At 40.4% G+C, this 20,920-nt stretch overlaps 1 protein-coding gene across 4 annotated transcripts in view; it reads right to left on the bottom strand.

The window, feature by feature from the left end:
* Positions 1–2,312: 2,312 nt before the first annotated feature.
* The window catches only part of LOC109032134 (arylalkylamine N-acetyltransferase 1), a 108,897-nt gene continuing 90,289 nt past the window's right edge, over positions 2,313–20,920 (bottom strand). For all 4 annotated transcript variants that reach the window (XM_072303031.1, XM_072303032.1, XM_072303030.1 and 1 more), the window contains exons 2-4: positions 18,855–19,083; positions 12,648–12,924; positions 2,313–5,661 (exon numbers count right to left, since the gene is read on the bottom strand). In XM_072303031.1, coding sequence (XP_072159132.1) covers positions 5,454–5,661; positions 12,648–12,924; positions 18,855–19,083 — 714 coding nt within the window. In that variant the 3' untranslated portion in view covers positions 2,313–5,453. The remainder of the gene's footprint in view (positions 5,662–12,647; positions 12,925–18,854; positions 19,084–20,920) is intronic.

The following is a 20,920-nucleotide window of genomic DNA, read 5'->3' as shown; positions in this document are numbered from 1 at the left end:
TTTCTCTCCTGTATCGATAGTTTTGTCTATCAATTTCAATAATCGGCTGCAGAGGAGATAGTAGGGTCAATTTTACCCGGCTTAGGCATTGCAGGGTGAAAGTAACTACCAAAACCCTGACGGTCAAGCCGGCTCTAAGTAAATGGACTGAAATCGGATTTTCATGGCTGATGACAGACTGTTAGATGAGAGGAGAGTAGGCGGTTGTTATGAATGTCTGTAGCATACGTGCGTATTGAAGGGGACTGATCAAACGAAAAATCAGAAGAGAATTCCAGCAATAATAATACTTTAGAAGGTGCCGGTTTCTTTTCCATTCGATCAGTTTTGTGCCTGTGTAGTAATTGGTTGTGAGTTTCTGAATGGCATCCGGTAATCCGCATTATTTGCAACGTAAAATGTTCTGGGACCAACCGAATCCTCTAAGAGCCTGCAAATTAAAATACACAGTCCTGTCCAGGGCCGGCTTTAGGAGGTGGTCGCATGGGCTGCGGCCCATGGCGGCAAATTTTGCATTTTTTTAAAATGTAGATTATAAAAAAAATCGGATTCAGAGCAAAAATTACAAACGAGAAAAGGTGACAAAATCTCTGATTTCCTGATAATTATAATTTTGACGTCCTTCGGTGATACAGGAGACAGTACCTTTAATTAGTCGAGTTCAGAGAGAAACCAACCCCGCAATTTGGCCTGGAACGGCGCGGCGCAGAGAGCAATGATGACGAGGACTTGAGATGAAAAGGGGAAACCCTTGGCGCGGCGGTCGGCATGTAACACATATTAGCGCCTACAAGGCTGCATGAATACTTCACGCATTGCGTCAAACGCAGTGCGTTCAGCAGCGGTCGACGCGCGGCGCGGCGTGAGACGGATAGCGCCTACAAGACTGTAGGAATGCTGCATGCATTGCGCCAAACACAGTGCGGTCAGCGCGGCGAGGCGGCGGAAGTCAAAAGTTTGAAACCACATAATTATATGCTTGTTCTTTCATAATTTTTTCGTTCATTTCTTAAAAACGGAAGGCTTTGTCCACACAGAGATAGGTTTACGGAACTTAACTCTCGCGCAAAGTTCCGCGAACTTTTGCTAACAGTATTGACAGGGCTTTCGCAAAAAATGTGTCCAACACGAATAAACGCGACTTATGCACTCCTTCCCCTCCGACACGTTCACCTGATGATTTTTATTAATGTTTCAAAGCGAGTGAGAAAAGGGGGTGGCCCATGGGCGGCAAGTAAGTAAATCCAGCCCTGGGCCTTGTCAAACTCTATTTTGAGACTCCCATCAAAATCTGCCAAAAATAGGTTCGAGACAGTAATTCTCAGACCACGTATCTTGGAATTTAGTGTTGGCCCTTAGTTCCAAGGACACGTACCTCGAGTTTTCGACCAATCCGCCTTACTGACGGGGACCATCAAATAAAAAATCTTATAGAGTCCTGAAGCGCATCTTATCCTCGCTATCTTCAAGTACTATTTCCCTTCTACTTTCAGAGAGAAGGAATGTAGACAGTTTTTTCGCTTTCCCGAAAAATCTGGTTTTCCGAGATACGTGGTTCTGGACTTTCACCGTAGGTTTCCGCTCAGCACTTTTCGGCAAATCATATTATGCCCGGGCGCATTCCGTATCGCGATTACCCCGGACAAAAGCCGAATTTTTAAATAATCTCTGGATACATCGCGTTTTGCCCGCTTGTTTCGGGGTTTCAATCGTGTCCCAGGTACGTATTTCTCGCCTTTAACCATCGATATTGGATGAATCCAAGATTTAAGACAGTTTAGTAGGCACTGAAATAGTCATTGTCACACCAAGAGGACTGATTACTCCTGATGGCACTTTTGAATGTGGAAGAGCTAAAGGAAAAGAACGAATTTTGAAGGACTGGAGAGTCTATATTAACATTTGGAATGGAAGTACAAGTTTTATAAAAGATTAGTCACACTACGCCTGAAGGGTTAAAAAGGTGTTACGTGGAGCACACAAGGGTCGAAGGTGGAAAAATACCAAGAATTAACGGGCTCGCTTTTACAGACTAGATGATGTCACGGGTGGTGAGACCTATACGCGATTGGCTGGCTATAATCAGTGGAGCTATCAGTTGCAAGTCTAGTCATTAATTTTATATGGGTGTTGGCTGGATGATAGGATATAGAAAAGTTGAAATGACTAGTTAGAATTTAAATGAAAATTTGGAAGTTTAAGAAAAATGAAGTTACAGGGATTGCCGGACCCGTGGCAGTCATTATCTACCCTCTTAACAGGGTTTCATTATCTTTTGACATTTTTAGAAAAAACAAAAATGCGTGATCAGGTACAGTTGGTAAAGGTTTTTATTAAAAAAAATAAACACGTGAAAAAAGAAAAGTAACATAAATCTGTTACAACATTTTTTATACATATACATAGATGCAATTTTGATAAATAATTTGATTGTAAATATCGATCAAATCAACAGGGGCTATGCTGCCGTAAAAAAGCAAGAAAAATAGATGAAATAAAAAACAAATAAAATGGAGGTAACAACAATTAAAAGGTGAATTAATGTGTTGTAAAGTGTAGTAAATGGACTAATGTTCGGAATCAGCGGTCATAATGGATAAGATAAAGTCATTATGCATTGTATTAGAATTATTTTCTTCCAGTGGTGCTTTTTTCTGTTGCAGGTCCAAGGATACGGTGTATTAAAGGTTTGAAGATTTTAGGGGCAGCAGTTGCGATGTGTTTAAATAGGAATGAAATCCATATTCTGAGATTCATAATTGTTCTTATTTTTTCTTCTTTGTAAAAAGAACCTAAATATGTGCGCGTCTTCGACGATTTGAGAGCGAATAAGTGCTAGATAAATGTGTAGATTAAGGTACTGATGAAACTACAAAACAGTTCGCAACAATGCGATCGCGATCTATTTCCTCGGAGAGAAGATCAAGAGACATCATTCCTTGAAATTTTCTGTTACTTTTCTCACCCTGGGAATGACATTTTTTGGTAGTTTTAGGCAATGAAGCTAATGAATGTTTCAATTGAGGCGAACTGTTTTAAATACCTATGATTGTGATCGATACATACTGTTCTTGTTTTTACCATCTGATATGCAGGTATGTAGCTTCTTGAATGATAATGACAATAAAGTTTGAATCTAGGCATTTGGACATGGAATCAGTGAGCTCCAAGGTAGTTCATTCGTTTATTTTCAAAGAAAGGTTTCCAAAACTGAGACAAAGAAACTGACTGCTGATAACAACGGGAGGAAACAGAGGTACAATCAAGTTCTAAGTACTAGAAAAAGTTTGCATGGAGACATGATGCACAATTGTGTATCGATTGCGAAACTGAAAAGTCATATTTTGGAATTATACATAATATTTCCTGTTAAAACTTTTGAGGGATTCTTTTTTACCCCCATGAAGATTATTCTCACGAGGGAGGAGAATTCTGAAAATATTTTGGAACATTCATGTGTCCGCAAGAGAACAAATTTCTTTTAATTTTTGCAGCAATTCGTTGAATCAACTCGACCTGTTCATCGATCTCGAGATATATATTCAGGATGTGAAGCTTAACTCCATTTGTGTGGGAGTTTTGCCACAACCTGAAAAGTCTCCATCATAAAAGATAAAGTATATTATAAAAATAACATGAAAAAATTGGGTGATAGGAAAGTAAGCTTATAATAATGGTAAAAAAGACTTATCACTAACATTTAACGATAATGCAATCATACACAAAACCTCAAAATTCTAGGAAAAAATAAGGAACAAAAATTGATTTTGACATAGTGTCCAAGTCATCGGTAGAAAACAATTCATCACAAACCGGTGCCGTCCATTAAAACTGAATGTCACGTCACAGAAATATTCGGTGGGTTGACCTCAGTTTACGCTAGCGCTACTATGAGATTACGCATTTTGCGTAAACCTTAATGCGCATATTTTTGATACTTCATCGAAGAAGCCCAGTCAACATTATACCAATTTTTGCTCTTGGCGAAAATAAATACAAATTTTTCTTTTGACGTGGTGCAACAATTTTCAATGTCAAGCAGAAAATTCCGAATTTCGATCGTTAGAAATTCTTTTTAGAACGGTATACGAAAAGGAGGACGTACGCATGCACGTACAATACTGCCGTGCTAAGAAAAAACGTCGTATGAACATTCGAGAGTTGCCAAATTTCTCTCGGTAAAATTATTATTTTGGTTGAAAGTTATGAATATTTTTCCTTGAAGTTTTCAGAAACTTTAGATTAAATTACAATCAAACTTATCTGAGAAATTGGCAACAAAATATTCAAAAATTTTCTTGAAAATGAGTGATTTGCGAGAAGAAATTTGGCAATGCAGCTGAATGTTCATACGGCGTTTTTCCTTAGCACGGCAGAATAACACAGCAGCGAATGTAGGTATCCTCCTCTCCATCAAACTTATTGTAAATAGATAATAAAATGGAGGCTTTTCGCATAGATAGCCCTCTATACATTTTAGTGAATGGCACATTCGAAAAAAAAAAATAAAAGAATAATTTAGCTGTGCAAGTGCACATTGATGACTCAATCTGATTACATGCATCTTAATGACGATTGTCGTAAGTCGACGATATCTGTTTTTCGTTCATTTAAACACACTAGAAATTATAGATTTTAGATGAAGCAACATGCCTCGATAAATATCGATTGTTTTACACGAATCTAAATGTATATATACAACCCAGAAACTTGTAAGAATCCTCGCTTCGGTCGCAACTATTCAAAATTTTCACTCCTCCGTAGTTTTTGAAAAACAAAACTAACCGACATAACCGATCAAGAATTTTGCAGATTACTCTACGCACTTACACAGAGGAGATATTACCATACGGAGGTTTCGGAGGAATGGCATTGATACATTTATTTCCATTTCGAGAATTACTTATTAAGTATGACGAATTTGCGACGCAACTGTTTTCAGAGTTGAGTCATCGATATGTCTCACTCTTCAGAGGCGCAGCTGCAGGTAAGCCAAACACCGCATAATTCAGGTAACGGTTGCTCGATCGTTAAAATTCGCAAGTGAAAGCTGATGATCAAAAAACATTTCAAATTCAAATTTTTACCACTCTAATGTTTGTAATTAGTCGTCTGTAACTTATAGAAATATTGCGCTTCGAGCTAACGAGTACATATCCGCGGTGTTCAAGCTTCTTTTGGCGAAGCGCCTTCTTTTCCGCATGTATGCAACACGATTAGCAGTAACAAGAAGTTATGTTTTTACACGCGCCATCGTTCTTCATTCTCTCTGTGTATGCAGTTGGAGGATGTCGGATATGGCACTCCATACACGCGCCTTCATTCTCCGTGCTTATGCAACACGATTAGCAGTTAAACGAAGCCAGCATGTCTGTGCACGCTCCTTCATTCTCTCTGTGTATGCAAAACGGAGAGCAGTCGGGTGAGTGCGTGGACGACGTGGGGTGTGCTGTTCAAAGGTCGGCGGTGGGCATGACGAAAACTTTGACCCGGTCGTGCGGTGGTTCCGGGGTGAAGACGGGTTCGCCATTGCTATCCAGGTGATCTTTGTAAAGGAGTTCGTAGATACATTGGAACCCAAGTCGCTCTACCGCTTTCGCCGAATAGTGACTAGTGCAGATCACCTCCACCAATGGCATCCTTTGCTCCACGGCGATTTGTCTGCACAAACACAAAGAAAAGTAACAGTTGAGTCATGTTGTTGTATAAAACGGACTTAAAATACCGAGCGCCTTCAATTATTCGTGTATGTGACACGGACGTCGGTTCGTACATGCGGTCGAATGATACTTGCCTCGAAGTATGTCCAACTCTGCCGTACAATGCAAAAACGCCGTAAACGCCATTTTAAATTTTTCGGAAACAATGTATCAAAGCAGAAAAACTTGTGTACCTTGAGACAATGTTTTGACAGCATTCTTTCGCAGATACTATCAAGAACTTGACCTAAACATTTTAGGTGCATGGGTGAAACAATTTTTATTTTACAAAGTGTTAAGTTCCAAAAAACGAGGGAAAATCTTGATGGATGTACGGCTTTCTTGCTCAGCACGGTAGAACTCTGTTGCGAAGTTTAAGTTTTGAGGGATGGACATACGCCTATCCGCCATGTTTTTCAAAAAAATTACATGCTATTGAAATGAGAAACACCTGTTTATTGGATATATCGTCGATTTTCTATGTGAAGATAACTTTCGATAAATGTCTTGGGCTTGAGAAGTTTTCAACTTTATTATGTAAAAGAGGGACCACGCTCCCTGATCGCTATGCCTCTTGGGCGTTAGGAGTTACTCTTATGATTTTACATCAAAGAGTGAGATATTAAAGATTCTTACATTTATCATCTGTTCGTCAATTTTTGGGTTTACAAATATTTTGCGATATGGTACTAATCGTCAATGTTTCTCCTTGAATGACTTGGGTATCAGGACTCTCACATTTTCTGTGGAACGACGGAGGTAATTTTCTTGGTCACAAGAAATTCGGTAACAGGATATGTTAGAGTGAAAATGGAAAAGAAACTTGCCCTGCAAATATGTGCCGATTTTAAAGAGCAAATTTCCTCCAATTCTAATTTCTAAAATCACCTCCTGGTGTATCACTTTATCACTGATATCAAGATCATCGCTGATATCAATATCATCACTGATGTCATTATCAGCGAGGCGCGAGGCGCAAAACTGAGACTTCTAGAACCAGCTCAACTTCCATAACACATTTGTTTCGAGTTCGACAAAGACGTTTAAAGCAGAGGAAGTGGATGTATCTTGGAAGAGAATTCTAGAAAACAACACGAAGTCAATGAAGGTGCGCTTTAAAGGTTACGCGCATTTTCGAAACTTCAATGTGAAAGGATCTCTTAGTGACGGAGATTTGATCAAATATACAAGAATACCCAGTCACAGCGCCTTTTAATCAGTTAATTCGATAAACGGTCAGGGGAGGTTCACTTTAACGACTTGACGATTTATTAGCAAGGTTAACTGACGAGGACCGCTGGAAGCAATCCTCGTAAATAAAGGGGGGATACGGAGAGGGTGGAGGCGACTCAAGGAGGGGGATAGGGAAAATCCCTATTCCTCTTTGAGGTGTTGCCCCTTTCGCATTCATTTCGCGAAACTCAGTGAACGGCCTTAGCTCGCAAAGGAATTGAATAGGATCAAATGGACGTATTTCTGCCAAACAGAACTATGTGCATTAAGACATGAGCCCTGGGACTCATACGAATATATGCATCACAGGGCTCACATTACATTGCACACAGTTCCATTTGGCAGAGATACGTCCAAATGCAAGAGGTGCGCGCAGTGGATCGAGTCAATTGGGGAGGTCGGACAAAAGTAGAAAACTTTAATAGGTATAACTCCGTTTATACAAAACTTTGAGGTTTTTAATTGGCTCCATTGGTTTCCTCGTGATATTCTCTTCCAGAAGTACTCCTTAAAATTGGAAATGTGACGAATTAAACATCAAAATTCGCAGTTTTGGTCGAAAGTTTTGTGTCCGACCTCTCCTATTGACTCGACCCACTGTGGTGCGGAGGAACAAGGTCTCATTTTTGGAAAAAAATAGTTAGGAGTAGCTTTAAGCTTAGGTTGCCGTGTATTTTCTATTGTGCAAAATTCAAAAGCGAGAAAAAAATATGGTGAATGTGGAAATACGCTTTGAACTTTATCTCTAGCATCTTCACAATTTATTCTCATGGTGAAAGAGTATACTGTCGACCCCCTTCTCTATTCAATCTTGATTTGACTTGATGTTTTTTTTTTGTGTAAATCGGTTCCTAAGAAACACATAGTGCAATGAAAATATTGTAATGAAATTGCAATTTATTACAATAAAAATAAAATTTTTTAACCATGAAATAACAATATTTTTACATCATATGGTCAATAAATGTCGATTTTAAACAATTAACATACTGAGGTTCATGTGTCAGGAAGATTGGCAATACGCAGTGTAGTGAAAAATTGCAACGTATTTCAATTTTATTGCAATAGATTTCAACACGCCGTGTGCCTTCAATCGGGAGATAGGCAACATACACAACACTCCGATGTAGTAGCAATAATTTACTATGTAATTGCAATTTATTGCAATCTGTTATACTTGAGTTAATTTCTTACCCTGCCCAGGGTTCCATTTCAGCTATACGTGGCAACAATCAAGTGATCAGCTTTTGAATTTTAATATGACTCGAGTCAAGGTTTGATCCAGCGCGTTGGTGAGCACGGAACTAAGAAGGATACCAGTAGCGTGGCGTGTTTTGCGACCTATCCATATTTCCCCATTTGAAGCTATGGTGAAAAATCGATTTTTAAGGTGTTCGCTGCGAACACACTGTTTATCGATACTTTTCCATAGGTTTAAATGACCGATCGATCGATATATCGCAAAGCACGCCACGCCACTGAAGGATACGCAAAATAGGTTGAAGGAGGAAAAAGCGTCAAAATCGTGATCGATAGAGCACAAATAGGCAATTCATGGTGAGTTCGATAGCAATCTTGGCTTGAGCGGCGGTAGGAGGATGCAGGTCAAGATTGAAGACCTGCGCTGGGCTGGACAAAGGCTGCACGAACAGGTGCTTCGATCAAAGGACCTTTCCTTTTCCCGATCCCAGCCCGGATCACATAAATATTGCTGGCAATGTCAAAGGCTCTTGACTCTAGGCCGTCAGTCCACTGCACTCAATCAGTAGCGAGTTGTGACACGTGGACTATCGATATTGTTCCATTTCTTTGGTGAAGAATCGATTATTAAGGTGTTATCCGCGAACGTCCTGATGATCGATCATTTTCCATGGGGTTAAATGGCACCAATCGACTTATCGCACAGCACGTCACGTCATTGCACTCAACAATAACGTTCCAGGTAGGCAGTGGGCACACGACTATACTGCCATGCTGAGGAAAAACGCCATATGAACCTTTAGGCGTTGCCAAATGTCCTTGGGTAAATAAAGAATTTCCGGGAAAATTTGTAAATATGTTTCTTCAAATTTTTCAGATAATTTTGTTCGCAATTTTACCTAAGGTTCTCGGAAAAATATTCATAACTTTCCTCAAAAATAAACTTTTTATCGAAGGAAATTTGGAAGCTCTCGAATGTTCATGCGGCGTTTTTCTTTAGCATGACAGTATACGCTGTATGCTTTTTCATTACCGGCAAATGATAATATCCGAGCACCTTCCCTACCTACCCATTACCCATGTTAACGTTGCGTCGTCAAAAGGATCGACTTTAGTCCATAACCTAAGAGGTACAGATTGCAATAAATTGCAATTACATGGTAAAATTATAGCTACTGTATCAGGGTGTTCTGTACGTTGCCTATCTACTGATTGAATGCTCGGCGTATTGGAATAAGTTGCAATTTTTTATCGCATTGCATATTGCCTATCTTTCTCAATTCACTTTGTTGACTGTCTAAAATCGGGCTTCATTCACCAAATGATGGAAAAAATATCGCGATTTCATGGTAAAAAAATTTCATTTTTATTATGTGCAATAAATCGAAATTTTATTTCAATAATGTTATTGCACTGAGCCACTTGGGGATATTCAAAATCGAGTTATTGATATCAGAGCTTCAGATGAGTGTTCTGTGAAAATTCTGCCGCAAAACACGCCAAAAAATGACACACCAAAGCAGAGTTATGGCGATTTGAAATGTCTCCTTTAAGAATCGTAGTTTTGAGAATAGCTACCCTGGTAAAAATCGGCAATAGGAGCTGCGTTTCAAAATACCAAAGGAAATCTTATAGCCGACTGAAGAAGGCGATAGAAAATCATATAGCTGGCTGTAGAAAGTGGAAAAAATCATACGGCCGGGCTACACGAAGCAATAAAATATTATACAGCCGGGCTGCAGTTCCTATCGCTGGGCTTTACACTTTATCGCTTGGCTGTTGCTTTTTCGCCATCGGCTATAAAAGGCTATAAGAAATTGTGTAGAAATTCGTGTGCTTTGTTAATCCTTAAGCTTGTACGGAATCACCTTCATATTTACAAAACGCACATTATATTTTCCTTTACTACAAATTTTTTTTCATCAATTAAAATGAGAATAATTCACACAGAGTGTGCAAACATTTCAAAGTGAGTTGAAAAACGCTGACTCCACGAGATCAAATATTAGAGCCTAGCGGACCGGCGCGCGGCGGCGCACTGGCGCCTACAAACCTAACAGGGATACTTCACGCATTGCGCAATGCGTGAGGTATCCCTGTTAGGTTTGTAGGCGCCCGCGTTTTGCGCTCTCTGCCCGCCCGCCGCGCCGCAGCGTACCACGGCGTCTGAAGCAACTATTTCACACCAGAGGTATTGCACAGTATCATACGAAATTGAAGGCGCTCCAACATATTAGGAATGACGGGCATGCTTCAAAAGTACGGAGCTTTCCTCGCAAAATAAATCAAGATACTACGGCCCAAAAAGAGAGCGGTAGTCCAAAAACTCACCAAGTCCTAGCATCCGTAATTAGTAACGTTTAGCATACACTTTATCGCCAGGCTGTTGCTTAGTCACTATCGGCTGTAAAATGCTATAAGAAATTGTGTTGCCGACTATAGAAGCTATTGGAAATCTTACAGTCGGCTGTAGGTCTATGGTATTTTGGAACATAGATGCTATTGCCAATTTTTACCAGGGTATTTAAAAATCTAACCTGCCTAGTTACTTTACGAGGGATTACAATGATTTTGCCAACCATGAATAGTAAAAAATACAAAAGTAAAAATGCTGTGATTTTGACTACCCTTAAGATAGGTGGAAAACACCTCAAAATTTACAAAACTCACAAAATAAAATTTGTGTAGTTTGTATTTTTTGTAGCAGAAATTAATTGAAATCCCTCGTAAAGGATCCACTCCTAAAAATGCACACAGAAAAAAATGGATGGTGCTGACGACAGAACCTTTTGTTCATACGGCTCCCACAGTTTCTTTGTTACACTTACAGAACTTTTGGTCGTGGGAACAGAGTGCTCTGTTCCCACGACAGAAGTTCTGTTCTCACAACAGAAAAGTTCTGTAAGTGTAACAAAGAAACTGTGGGAGCCGTATGAACAAAAGGTTCTGTCGTCAGCACCATCCATTTTTTTCTGTGCACCGTTGAATTTTACCAGAAGTTTGCAAAAAATGTCCCACTTGTGATGCTACACTGTTAAAAATCGAGGAGTGAAATACGGTACCGGAGTCTGTGTAGCACCCAAAAACCCCGAGTGATATGAATGCGAAGTGAAAACTTAGCACCGTAAAATCGCATGACACTCCGAAAAAAGATTATATTCCACTCCGTGACAGTGTAAGTCGCTCCGTAAAGAGCGTAGATTCCACTTGCATTCTTATCACTCAGAGTTTTGGGCCGTATATAGACTCCGGTGCAGAGTTTCACTCTAAAATTTGTTCGCAAGGCTTCTTTAAACCTATCTCAATTGCATTGTAAACAAAATGGGACCTTATGAAGAAATCCTACCAGAGGCGGATCCAGCAATTTGGCAACACCGGGTTTCCTCCATTTAAACCTATGGAAATGTATCGATTCTTGGCGGGGCCACTTGCTCCGACAAGAATCGATTATTCAGCATAGGTTTAAGTGGAGGAAATCCGGTGTTGCCAAATTGCTGGATACGCCTCTGGAAAAGAACGACTATGGATACGACCTTTAGATTCAAAGCTGCTGGTGTATTCAGACTTGAACGGATCTCTGCCAAACGGAACTATAAACGAGTGGGGAAGATGAGATGTGCTTTAAAAAGCTGCATAAGGAACAATGTTAAAGTGGGCTTGATTTCCTTTGGAGGAAAGTGGGATTTTACAAGCTGTCAGACGGAACTATGTGCCAACTGAATGCGGTACTCATGAGCCGTGGGCATGTGACAAGAGCGTTGTAGACAGGGCTCATGAGTTAAAGACTCCGGACGTCCATTCCGATCCCGGCTCTGTCACCGTTGACGTCACTGACACTTTATGATTCCCACTCATTCTTACGGCCCTCAACTAGCGAGCACAGGCACACCCCTTCTTTTCCACCTGTCTCTGCTCCCGTTTGGCAGGAGTACATCCATTTGTGGGGAGTCGGTAAATTGCGCCGATTTTGGGGTAAATTGCGCCGATTCCCTACAACGATGATTGTAAATTGCGCCGATCCCGAAAAATTGGAAAAAGAAAATTGCGCCGATTACGTCTAAGACAGTTCTTAGTGGATTTTAAAAATATTGATGGTAGGACAACACTGGTGAAGTGATTTGAAAAATAACTTAAAATGCAAGCTTTTCGCTTACTGGGGGTCTCTCTTACAGTTACAAAGATCACTTTCCTCTACTATTTTATGCACTTCCGCCTTGGATTTCGGTCGATTTGGTTGAACTTTTTTTTCGCGCGTTATAAGCATTTTTCTTAATCAATTCTAAGTCAGTTTCCGTTATGTTATCAAAATTCTCCTCAACAGCGTTGTCAGGTCCTTCTGAAAAACTGCAAAATACGGCAGAATCGGCGCAATTTTCCATCCTTGCTCTTTCCGAAATCGGCGCAGTTTACAATCTGCTTTTTCCCAGATTGGCGCAATTTACAATCAGCTTCTTTGGGAATCGGCGCAATTTACCAGCTTCCCATTTGTGTTGGTGGATTGTGTGTGTGAATTACCTGCACTTGTGAAAGAGTGCCTTGGCGATGCCTTGGCCTCTGGCGGCGTCGCTGACGGAGATGACTTCGACGTTGAGGACCGTGTCGACGGTAGGGAACTGGCCGAAGATGTCGGCCTGCTTCGAGACCATCGTGAGAAGGTGGAGGATCTTCCTGAACTTTGGGTGCGAGCACTCCTCGTCGTTCTCCGAGCAAGGGTCGCTGCTCCGCCGTGAGATCGAGTTCAGGCACACGCCCAGGATCTCGCCTGAGTCAGAGACAGCCATCACGGAAACACCTAAAAACACGAACAAAAATCCACCCTCAGTAATCAGGTTGACGAAAAAATAGGAAATCCATAGCCAAAGTGTGAAACCACGTATCTCCGTTTGCAACGTTGCAGACTTCCTGGCATACTTTATTTTTTCCTCAGAAAGTTGGATTTTATTTTGCAAAAAGGAACCAAGAGCATTCCAGTGTCGCTAATTGTGCAACTTCTTTTTCCTTGCAGATGTAAACTGAGCATCGAAACGAGTTTTTTTCTAAACTCCCAATAGAACATGATTTGAAGACGAAAATTACCTTGGTAAATTTCAAGTTTTGCATGATTTCAGTAATTTCTTTGCAACTATGTAAGTTGCACAATCCTAGCAACATTAAAATACTCTTGGTTCCTTTTTGGAAAATGCAATCCAACTAGTTGTACTTTTGTGAATGGTTCCTTGATTGTTCGACTCCGTGAGCCGAGTACTCTGTGTAAAATAAAGTTCTTTCTCTTGGAAAAAATAAAATTGGAGCGGAGATTTTCAAACAACGCAATCGAGATACGTGGTTTCGCACTTTGGCCTCGAGAAAAAACGTCAACGCCTTCAATAGCCTCGATACGCAACACGCACAACTCCGGAGCGTAAATAGTTACATTCAGGCGTTTTAACCGACTTTGCGTACCGTGAAGCACTTTTGCGAGGAGCCAACGATCATAATATTCAAGACTTGAAGTTGAAAAAAATATAAAGACAATCAAGTCGACGCACCTTCAATTTTGCCAATACTCCACACGCACTGCTTTGGAGCACGAATAGTTGCTTTGGAGCGTTTTCGCCGATTTTGAATCGCGTTCGCTTGCCAAGTTTTTCGATGACTCCAGTAGCATGGACTATTGAAAGGAAAATTGAGGTTCTCGTATAAATTTGAAAGATTAGAAGTTTTTAAAAGCAGCTAAGCTGCATTTTTTCTTAAAACTAACAATGAAAGTACCCTTGTGCGCTGCAGCAAGGCTACGATGCCTGGAAATAAGGTGTTGAATCTTGCAACGTGCCAGGTAATACATGGTTACTTATCACGATTGGGTGATGTAATTGATAGCTAACAATAAGCTAAAACCAATAAAAATACGTTTGCGTTGCGCAAAGATGAGGTGGGTGTGTACAGGCGGAGGAGGCTGGGAGGAGGGAGTCAATGGGTTGAGGAAAATGTGGCGTCGTTAGAAACAGGTAGCTATTATCACACCCATCGCATGCAATCCAAAAGGCGCCTCGGGTGGAGGTGGCCGAGATGTTTTTCTTTTTCCAACAAGAGCTTATGCATGATTAAGGTATGATGATACCGAGATGTATCACTAGTCGATTAGATGGTCAGAGGCCTCGATGAACTTTCAATTAATTACGAAATGAAAATATTTTTGAAATCAAACGATTTTTTTACCTGTAATAAATAAACTCGTTAAAAAATATCATGTTTAAACCAAAAGAAAAGTATAAATCATGTCCAAAAAAGAAGAATTATTATGTTTATAGTAATTGGTCCGTGCGAAGTCAAAACAATGCAAGCAGATCTCATAAATTTTAAAAAAGGATAGCGCTATTCATTTATCGGTGCCGTGCAGGCAAATAAGACGCTATTTGTCGGCACCGCGTGTATCCGGAAATCCTTGTATACAGAAAACCTCGGAGAAAAAATTGTGACGAAAGGCGTAAAAGTCACCAAAGCTTTTCAACTTTAAAATTCACGAGGCTTGATTAATGTTTCTCTCTTTCTATTGGTCACGCAGGCATTAAAAAATTTAGGAAAATCCAAGAATTCAACCCAGTTGATAACGGTAAATTGGAAATATTTGGCGAAACAAATTTTGCTTTTTTTTATATGCAAATTTGAAAGTAGCTAGTGTCACAACAGTTAGAATTAGCCCTACGAAATTACCTGGTGCCGCCCGACGAGTAGTCGATAAAATGTCAACTTTAAGTGACAAAAAGAGGGCGGTCTTAAGTGCATTAATCGAAAGTGGGTTAGAGTTTTACAAATTGACTCTAATGAGACCACCTTGTTGGCGAGTCAGTTTTGTTGAGTTGAAAGAAAGGCGCGATCGGCACGCTGAGTCAAGGCAGAATCAAGGAGGCAGTTCAATTTGTCGCAGGCTCCGCCGCGAAATTAGCACTTATCGGCCGGTTTTGTTGTTGTGCAGATTAAAACAAACCCTCGTGTCTTCGAGTGTTCTTGAGGTGATGGACTGAGATTAGACGACATCAAGATCGCGCCTTTCCTCTTGATGGACTGAGATTCAGGAAAATTATTTTTCAGTGCAAGAGGAAACGGATGACTTGACGACTGATCAAAATTCAATCCGGTTACTTTTCAGTGTAGAGAGGACCCTTTCCAATTCTTTTCCAGGGCAATGGAGATGTTGCATGTGAGGAATTTGAGATTTGACTGTTGATTCTTTTATGTAAAAGTTCGCGAGAAACACGATGTGGCCACTGGTTCTTCTTAAATTAACTCCCAAGCTCAAAAAAAGCTCTCAAGTTGAGGCCAAAATGGAGGGGATATCCCACGCTATCCTGAAAGTTCACCTCTACATCAAAACAAACTCTCCATGCAAAGATAGGGAGTAAATACATTGACAGGGCTGCCACTTTATTTGGAGACTCCAAAACTGAAAACACGGCAGCCCTGCTGTCAATGTATTTGCTCCCTATCTTTGCATGGAGAGTTTGTTTTGATGTAGAGGTGGACTCTCAGGATAGCGTGCACTGAAAAAAAAGTGGAAGTGGGATTGACCATAATGGTATAGTAAAAAAAAATATGGTGATAAAAAGCCAAATAATGGTCGATTTAAGCATCTAGATGAAAGTGAGAATCATACTCGATATAAAAATTACCATACCCGGATTGTAAATATCAGTTAGGTGTGTCTGTCCATCGTTTAGGTATTTCTCACCATCAGCTGGGTATTTTTTACCATACGATGAGTTAAAAGTATGGAATAACATGGTAACACTTGCGTTTGATATCTGTAGGCATCTGTATGCGACTGGTCATGGTGTTGGTAGGTTAAATTTACCATACTGGTATAGTCAGCGTGGTGAGAGCTCCCGCTTGACTGCGCTGCGGTCTGTGGTCCGCCATTTTTCGTTTGTCTGTTTGTCAGTTATAAATTTATCACGTTGAGGGTCGGAGTCCGTGGCTGTGTTTTATTGATCCATATTAATCCATGTGAATCCACGCGTAATTTGCCCAAATTTGTGTTCGAATTGTCCCTAAAGCTACCGTCTTCTCTTCGAATCTATCTATATTGATCTGCCACATACATTTTCTGAGATTTTTTCGTTATTCGTATCGACCAATTTCTGGAGGTTAGGAGTTGCTACAATGAATCTGGCTTGCAAAGTGAAGGAATCCTGAAAATTTGAAAACCTTCGCAAAGTTGTTCTGCAATCCAGTGAATATCGGTTCTGTGTAAAGTCATTTCGAAAACATAAAAGTGCGGAAGTAATTTGAAAATAATCGACTAGAAGTGATTTTTGAATACTTCGTTCGTAGGTATATCTATATTCTTGTTAAAATTTTCGAAGCTCAACATACTCAGATGAAGAGACAAATGTGCGTGGGATTGATGTTTAACTGTAACTTTAAGCAAAATTTGGCAGCTTCTGCCCCACCGTGAACCGTGCGATTGGATTTTCATGTAGTGTCTTTTTGTGGGTATATTTTGAACTATCTATTTATTATATGCAATTAAATTTTCCGTGGATCTGATTTAGTCTGTAAATGATACCTTAACGCGAATAACAAGTATGGTTTTGGTATCATTTACTTGAAATCAGTGAAGCAATTATCTGCTATTTCTCGTTGAAACTGTCTTTAACTGCCATTGATTGTGTATGTAACGGAATTTCTAAAAGTAAGATGTAAGTAAAATATCCACGACTTTCATCAAAAGCATTTAATAATATAAGATGAGTGGATTTTAGAATCTACAAGGTTTGTCGCAGCATCTGGATGCTTGAAATTACCATACTAGTCAGTCGGGAACGCCACACTGGCACTGTGTCGCATAGTGTCAGCCGTATCGTGTTATTTACCATACCGGTATATTGGTAACTATGCTGCAGCTTCACTGTGTAAAAAATCAAGTAGACAGTATGGTAAATAACACCCAAACTCTGGTAAATCCCACCGATTATTTTTTTCAGTGGGGATATCCCCTCCATTTTGGCCTCAACTTGAGAGCTTTTTTGAGCTTGGGAGATGATTTCAGGAATTAGGACTAAGGAACAGGAATCAGGAAATGAGGACTAAGGAGTTGCTCTTTTCTAAGCCGCTTAGAAACTAGATGGATCAATTATTTTCCTTCTTTAGACAAATTCCACCGAGTTAAATTTCAGATCCATTTTTCCAATAAATTACCGCTGCACGCAGGCACGTTTGGAAGGTCAATTTCTTTTTTATTATTTCAGTTTGCCGAAGAACAAGCACTTACCTACTCGTAAAACGGGATCGAGTCCAGTGGCTTTTAAAATGCTCGAATTGACAGTTATTTTTCGCGAAAACCAGGAAAAACTGACGACTTATTCTCCATTGGGATTCTGAAGCCGCTGCGATACAACAGCAGCTACTTGGCATAATCCACGACAGTTTTAGCATAAATTACAAGTACCCGAGTGCAACGGACAGGTTAATCAGATTCGCTCAACTTTAAAGTTGCAACGATCAAGTGGTCAGATACCATCAGGCAATATATTTCAATTTTTCAAATTTTTGAAGATTTAATTTCTCAAGATTAATCCGATTATATGCATCGCATAAAAAATATTTTCTCCTTGACTTTCCTCGTATTCGGTCTGCATACACTTTCAAATGCGCCTCCTGCACATATACGCTAGGAATTCTCCCTAGAAATTCGCGGATAATTTCACATATCACACTGCACTCGCATTATCACTGGAAAAAAACACATTGGATCTAGAGTCCAGACTCTTGAAAACATTGACAAGAAAAAATACTCTTGATTCAATCGGATTGTTGCTTGAATCAAAACGAAATCCTTACATTAAGAGGCTTGGTTCTTGGTTTAAGCTAGATTCTGATTGAATCAAGAGACTTTTTCTTGTCGATGTTTTTAAGAGTCTGGACTCTAGATCCAATGTGTTTTTTTTTTTTTTCAGTGATCGATCCAATTCTTGGACGGAAAACAACAATTTGGCTGTCACATTTCGACGGTGAAACTGCAGGCGTGAGTATCTCGGGTGCGGTGTTTCAAAACCCCCACTGCTCCTGTTTCCTTTCCTTCAAAGAAGACTGAACCATCATCAGACCTTAAACTTTCCACAGAATACTTTTCACATAGGGGAGAGAAATCACCCAAGTTTTTAAGAAAATACATTTTGTAATTTCCCAGAGGAAAATGAGGTATGATAGAAATTCCGCAACGCCGCAAACCGAGATACGCATTTCAGCAGTTTTAACATCGATTTGCGCATTCGGGCTCTTTACTTCAGAAATCGCGCATAGGCTCTTTACTTCAGAAAGCGCTTATGGGCTCTATACTTCAGAAAGCGCTTATGGGCTCTTTACTTCAGAAAGCGCTAATGGGCCCTATACTTCAGAAAGTGCTTATGGGCTCTATACTTCAGAAAGCGCTTATGGGCTCTTTACTCCAGAAAGCGATCATTGGATCTTTACTGCAGAAAGCGCTCATGTACTCTTTACTTCTAAAAGCGCTTATGGGCTCTATACTTCAGAAAGCACTTATGAGATCTTTACTTCAGAAAGCGCTAATGGGCTCTAAGAAAGCGCTTATGGGCTCTTGACTTCAGAAAGCGCTTGTGGGCTCTATACTTCAGAAAGCGCTTATGGACTCTTTACTTCAGAAAGCGCTTATGGGCAGTCAGCATTGGAATGGTTGAGCAGAGTTTTTTCCTAATGGAAGCTAAGCTGGAAATTAGACGATACCTTCGGGGATGAAGTCGGTGCAGAACTGCTCGAGTTCGTGGCAAACGGCGTCCGGGGTGTCGAGGAGGTTGACGGCCACGTTGAGAGGCTCGTCGCGGAAGAAGAAGGTGCGGAGGAACCCGATGACGTCATCCACGTCCTTGTTGCTGATCGAGACGATCTGGTACGAAAGCTTCTCCCGCTTCGAGGATTCTACTCCTGCTCCCACGCCCACCGTCGGTGAATCCACCTGAAACAGCCAAATGGCACGGATTAGCAGTCAAAAATCATTATCCACAATACAGTTCTCAAACATAAAAAAATATATAAAATATAAAAGACAATATTAAATAAATTATAAAGAAAAAAAATGAATGTCAGGAATGAGACGGTACGGGAGATCATGGATGCCAAACAGAACATCGTGCATGACATAATGACAAAACAACTAATTTGGTATGGTCCTGTCCAGAGAATGGCAGGAGACAGGTTGCCGAAGAAGGTCCTTGACTGGGTTCCTCCTGGGAGAAGACGCAGAGGGCGCCCAATGAAAGGTTGGAGGGAAGGGATTGAAGCGGAAATGTTAAGGTGCTCAATCCCCCAAGATTTGTGGTTTGAAAGAGAGCAGTGGAGGTTAGGAGTCGTAGAGCGCGAGGGAGTGCTGTAAAGCGACTTATATGTGTATGTATAAAGAAAAAAAAATAATAAAAGAACTGTCAATGCACAGTGACATGGGTTACTAGATCGTCTCCTGCCGGCTAGAGTATCACAAGCGCCATGCGACGTTTCAAAATTTCCGCCGCTATTTTATTTTTTTACAGAGAAATTGTTGGTTGAACCTGTTTGAAAATTTCACGGATTTTCATCGGCAGCACAAAGAAAATTCAGTGAAATTTTCGGACAGCTTCGTTGAACAATCTCTTCGTAAAAAATAACATTTTTGAACATCGCATGGCGCTTGTGATAAATTGGCCGGAAGGTGACGAGAATTCCTAGGGTTTTTTATAAAGCCAGCTAATCTGGTAACCACTAATTCTATTTACTTTCATAAGCGTGGGGTAAAGATAAACAAAAGAGAAAAATGGGTCTGAAACTACTGACATTGAGAAGATTGTCTGCGAAATGATGCGCCGATGATCCGTAGTCCTTAAAAATTATTTTCAAAAATCCTTACGGATAGAGAATAAGTCAGGCTTCATTCATGGGTGGAAATCGAATCAGCTTTTGGTCTAGTGACCGCGAGAATACGAGACTACGACGATGCGGCGCTTGGATGCAACTATTCGAACTCGATGGATGTGCGTGATGTATCCTTGAGAAATTGAAGGCGCTTCGACTTTGCCTCACCAAGATAACTACGCTCTCGGCCAACAAGGTACGGCAATTATTAGGAATTCAAAGTAGACGGTGCTGTCTTTATGAACTTACGGAAATCCGAAAGAGTGAATCTATATTTTTATTTTTTCACTCCAGAATCCTGACCGTAAACAAATTCGCAAACGGAGAGAGCTCCAGGCACCTTGAGTCGAGCGTAAATTACGGTGCATAGGAGTTTGAGGGGAGGAGCTGTGCGACGCAGGCTTCAATTAGTAGGTATTGATTGATCGATTGATTGTTTTAGAGACCCTTCATAATGAGAGTAAAGACGATGTGAATCCATTTCTGATTGGTTTCCGTATTCGAGGCCTGCACAGTGCCACAAACGGGAATAAAGATTATTTTCACCCAATGCAAAGATTATAAACTGGAATGGACCGGGGAATTATTGAGGATACGGCAAGGAACAAATAGAATGAGAGAGGGAACGGAGACAGGAATTCAGGAATGAGTTGATCAAAGATTACAAAAAACTTCCGATTTGTGTAATCTTTATTCCTGTTTGTGATAGGTATCCATAAGCCGCGTTGTCTCAACTCCCTTTGTGAAGGGACTCTAGAATGATTGATGTACATATTTACTTCTCTAACAAGATTACAAAACAACTTTATTTTGTATTTTATTCGTGCACATATAACCGCGTGCCTCCTGCCAAAAAACCGAATAAAGAGAAAATTGTGATTTTATGGTCTACAAATTGACAAATTTCC

The sequence above is a fragment of the Bemisia tabaci genome, chromosome 7, assembly GCF_918797505.1.
Source record: "Bemisia tabaci chromosome 7, PGI_BMITA_v3".
NCBI lineage: Eukaryota > Metazoa > Arthropoda > Insecta > Hemiptera > Aleyrodidae > Bemisia > Bemisia tabaci.
The sequence above is the reverse complement of the archived record's forward strand: the minus strand, read 5'-3'. Positions and strand labels throughout refer to the sequence as shown.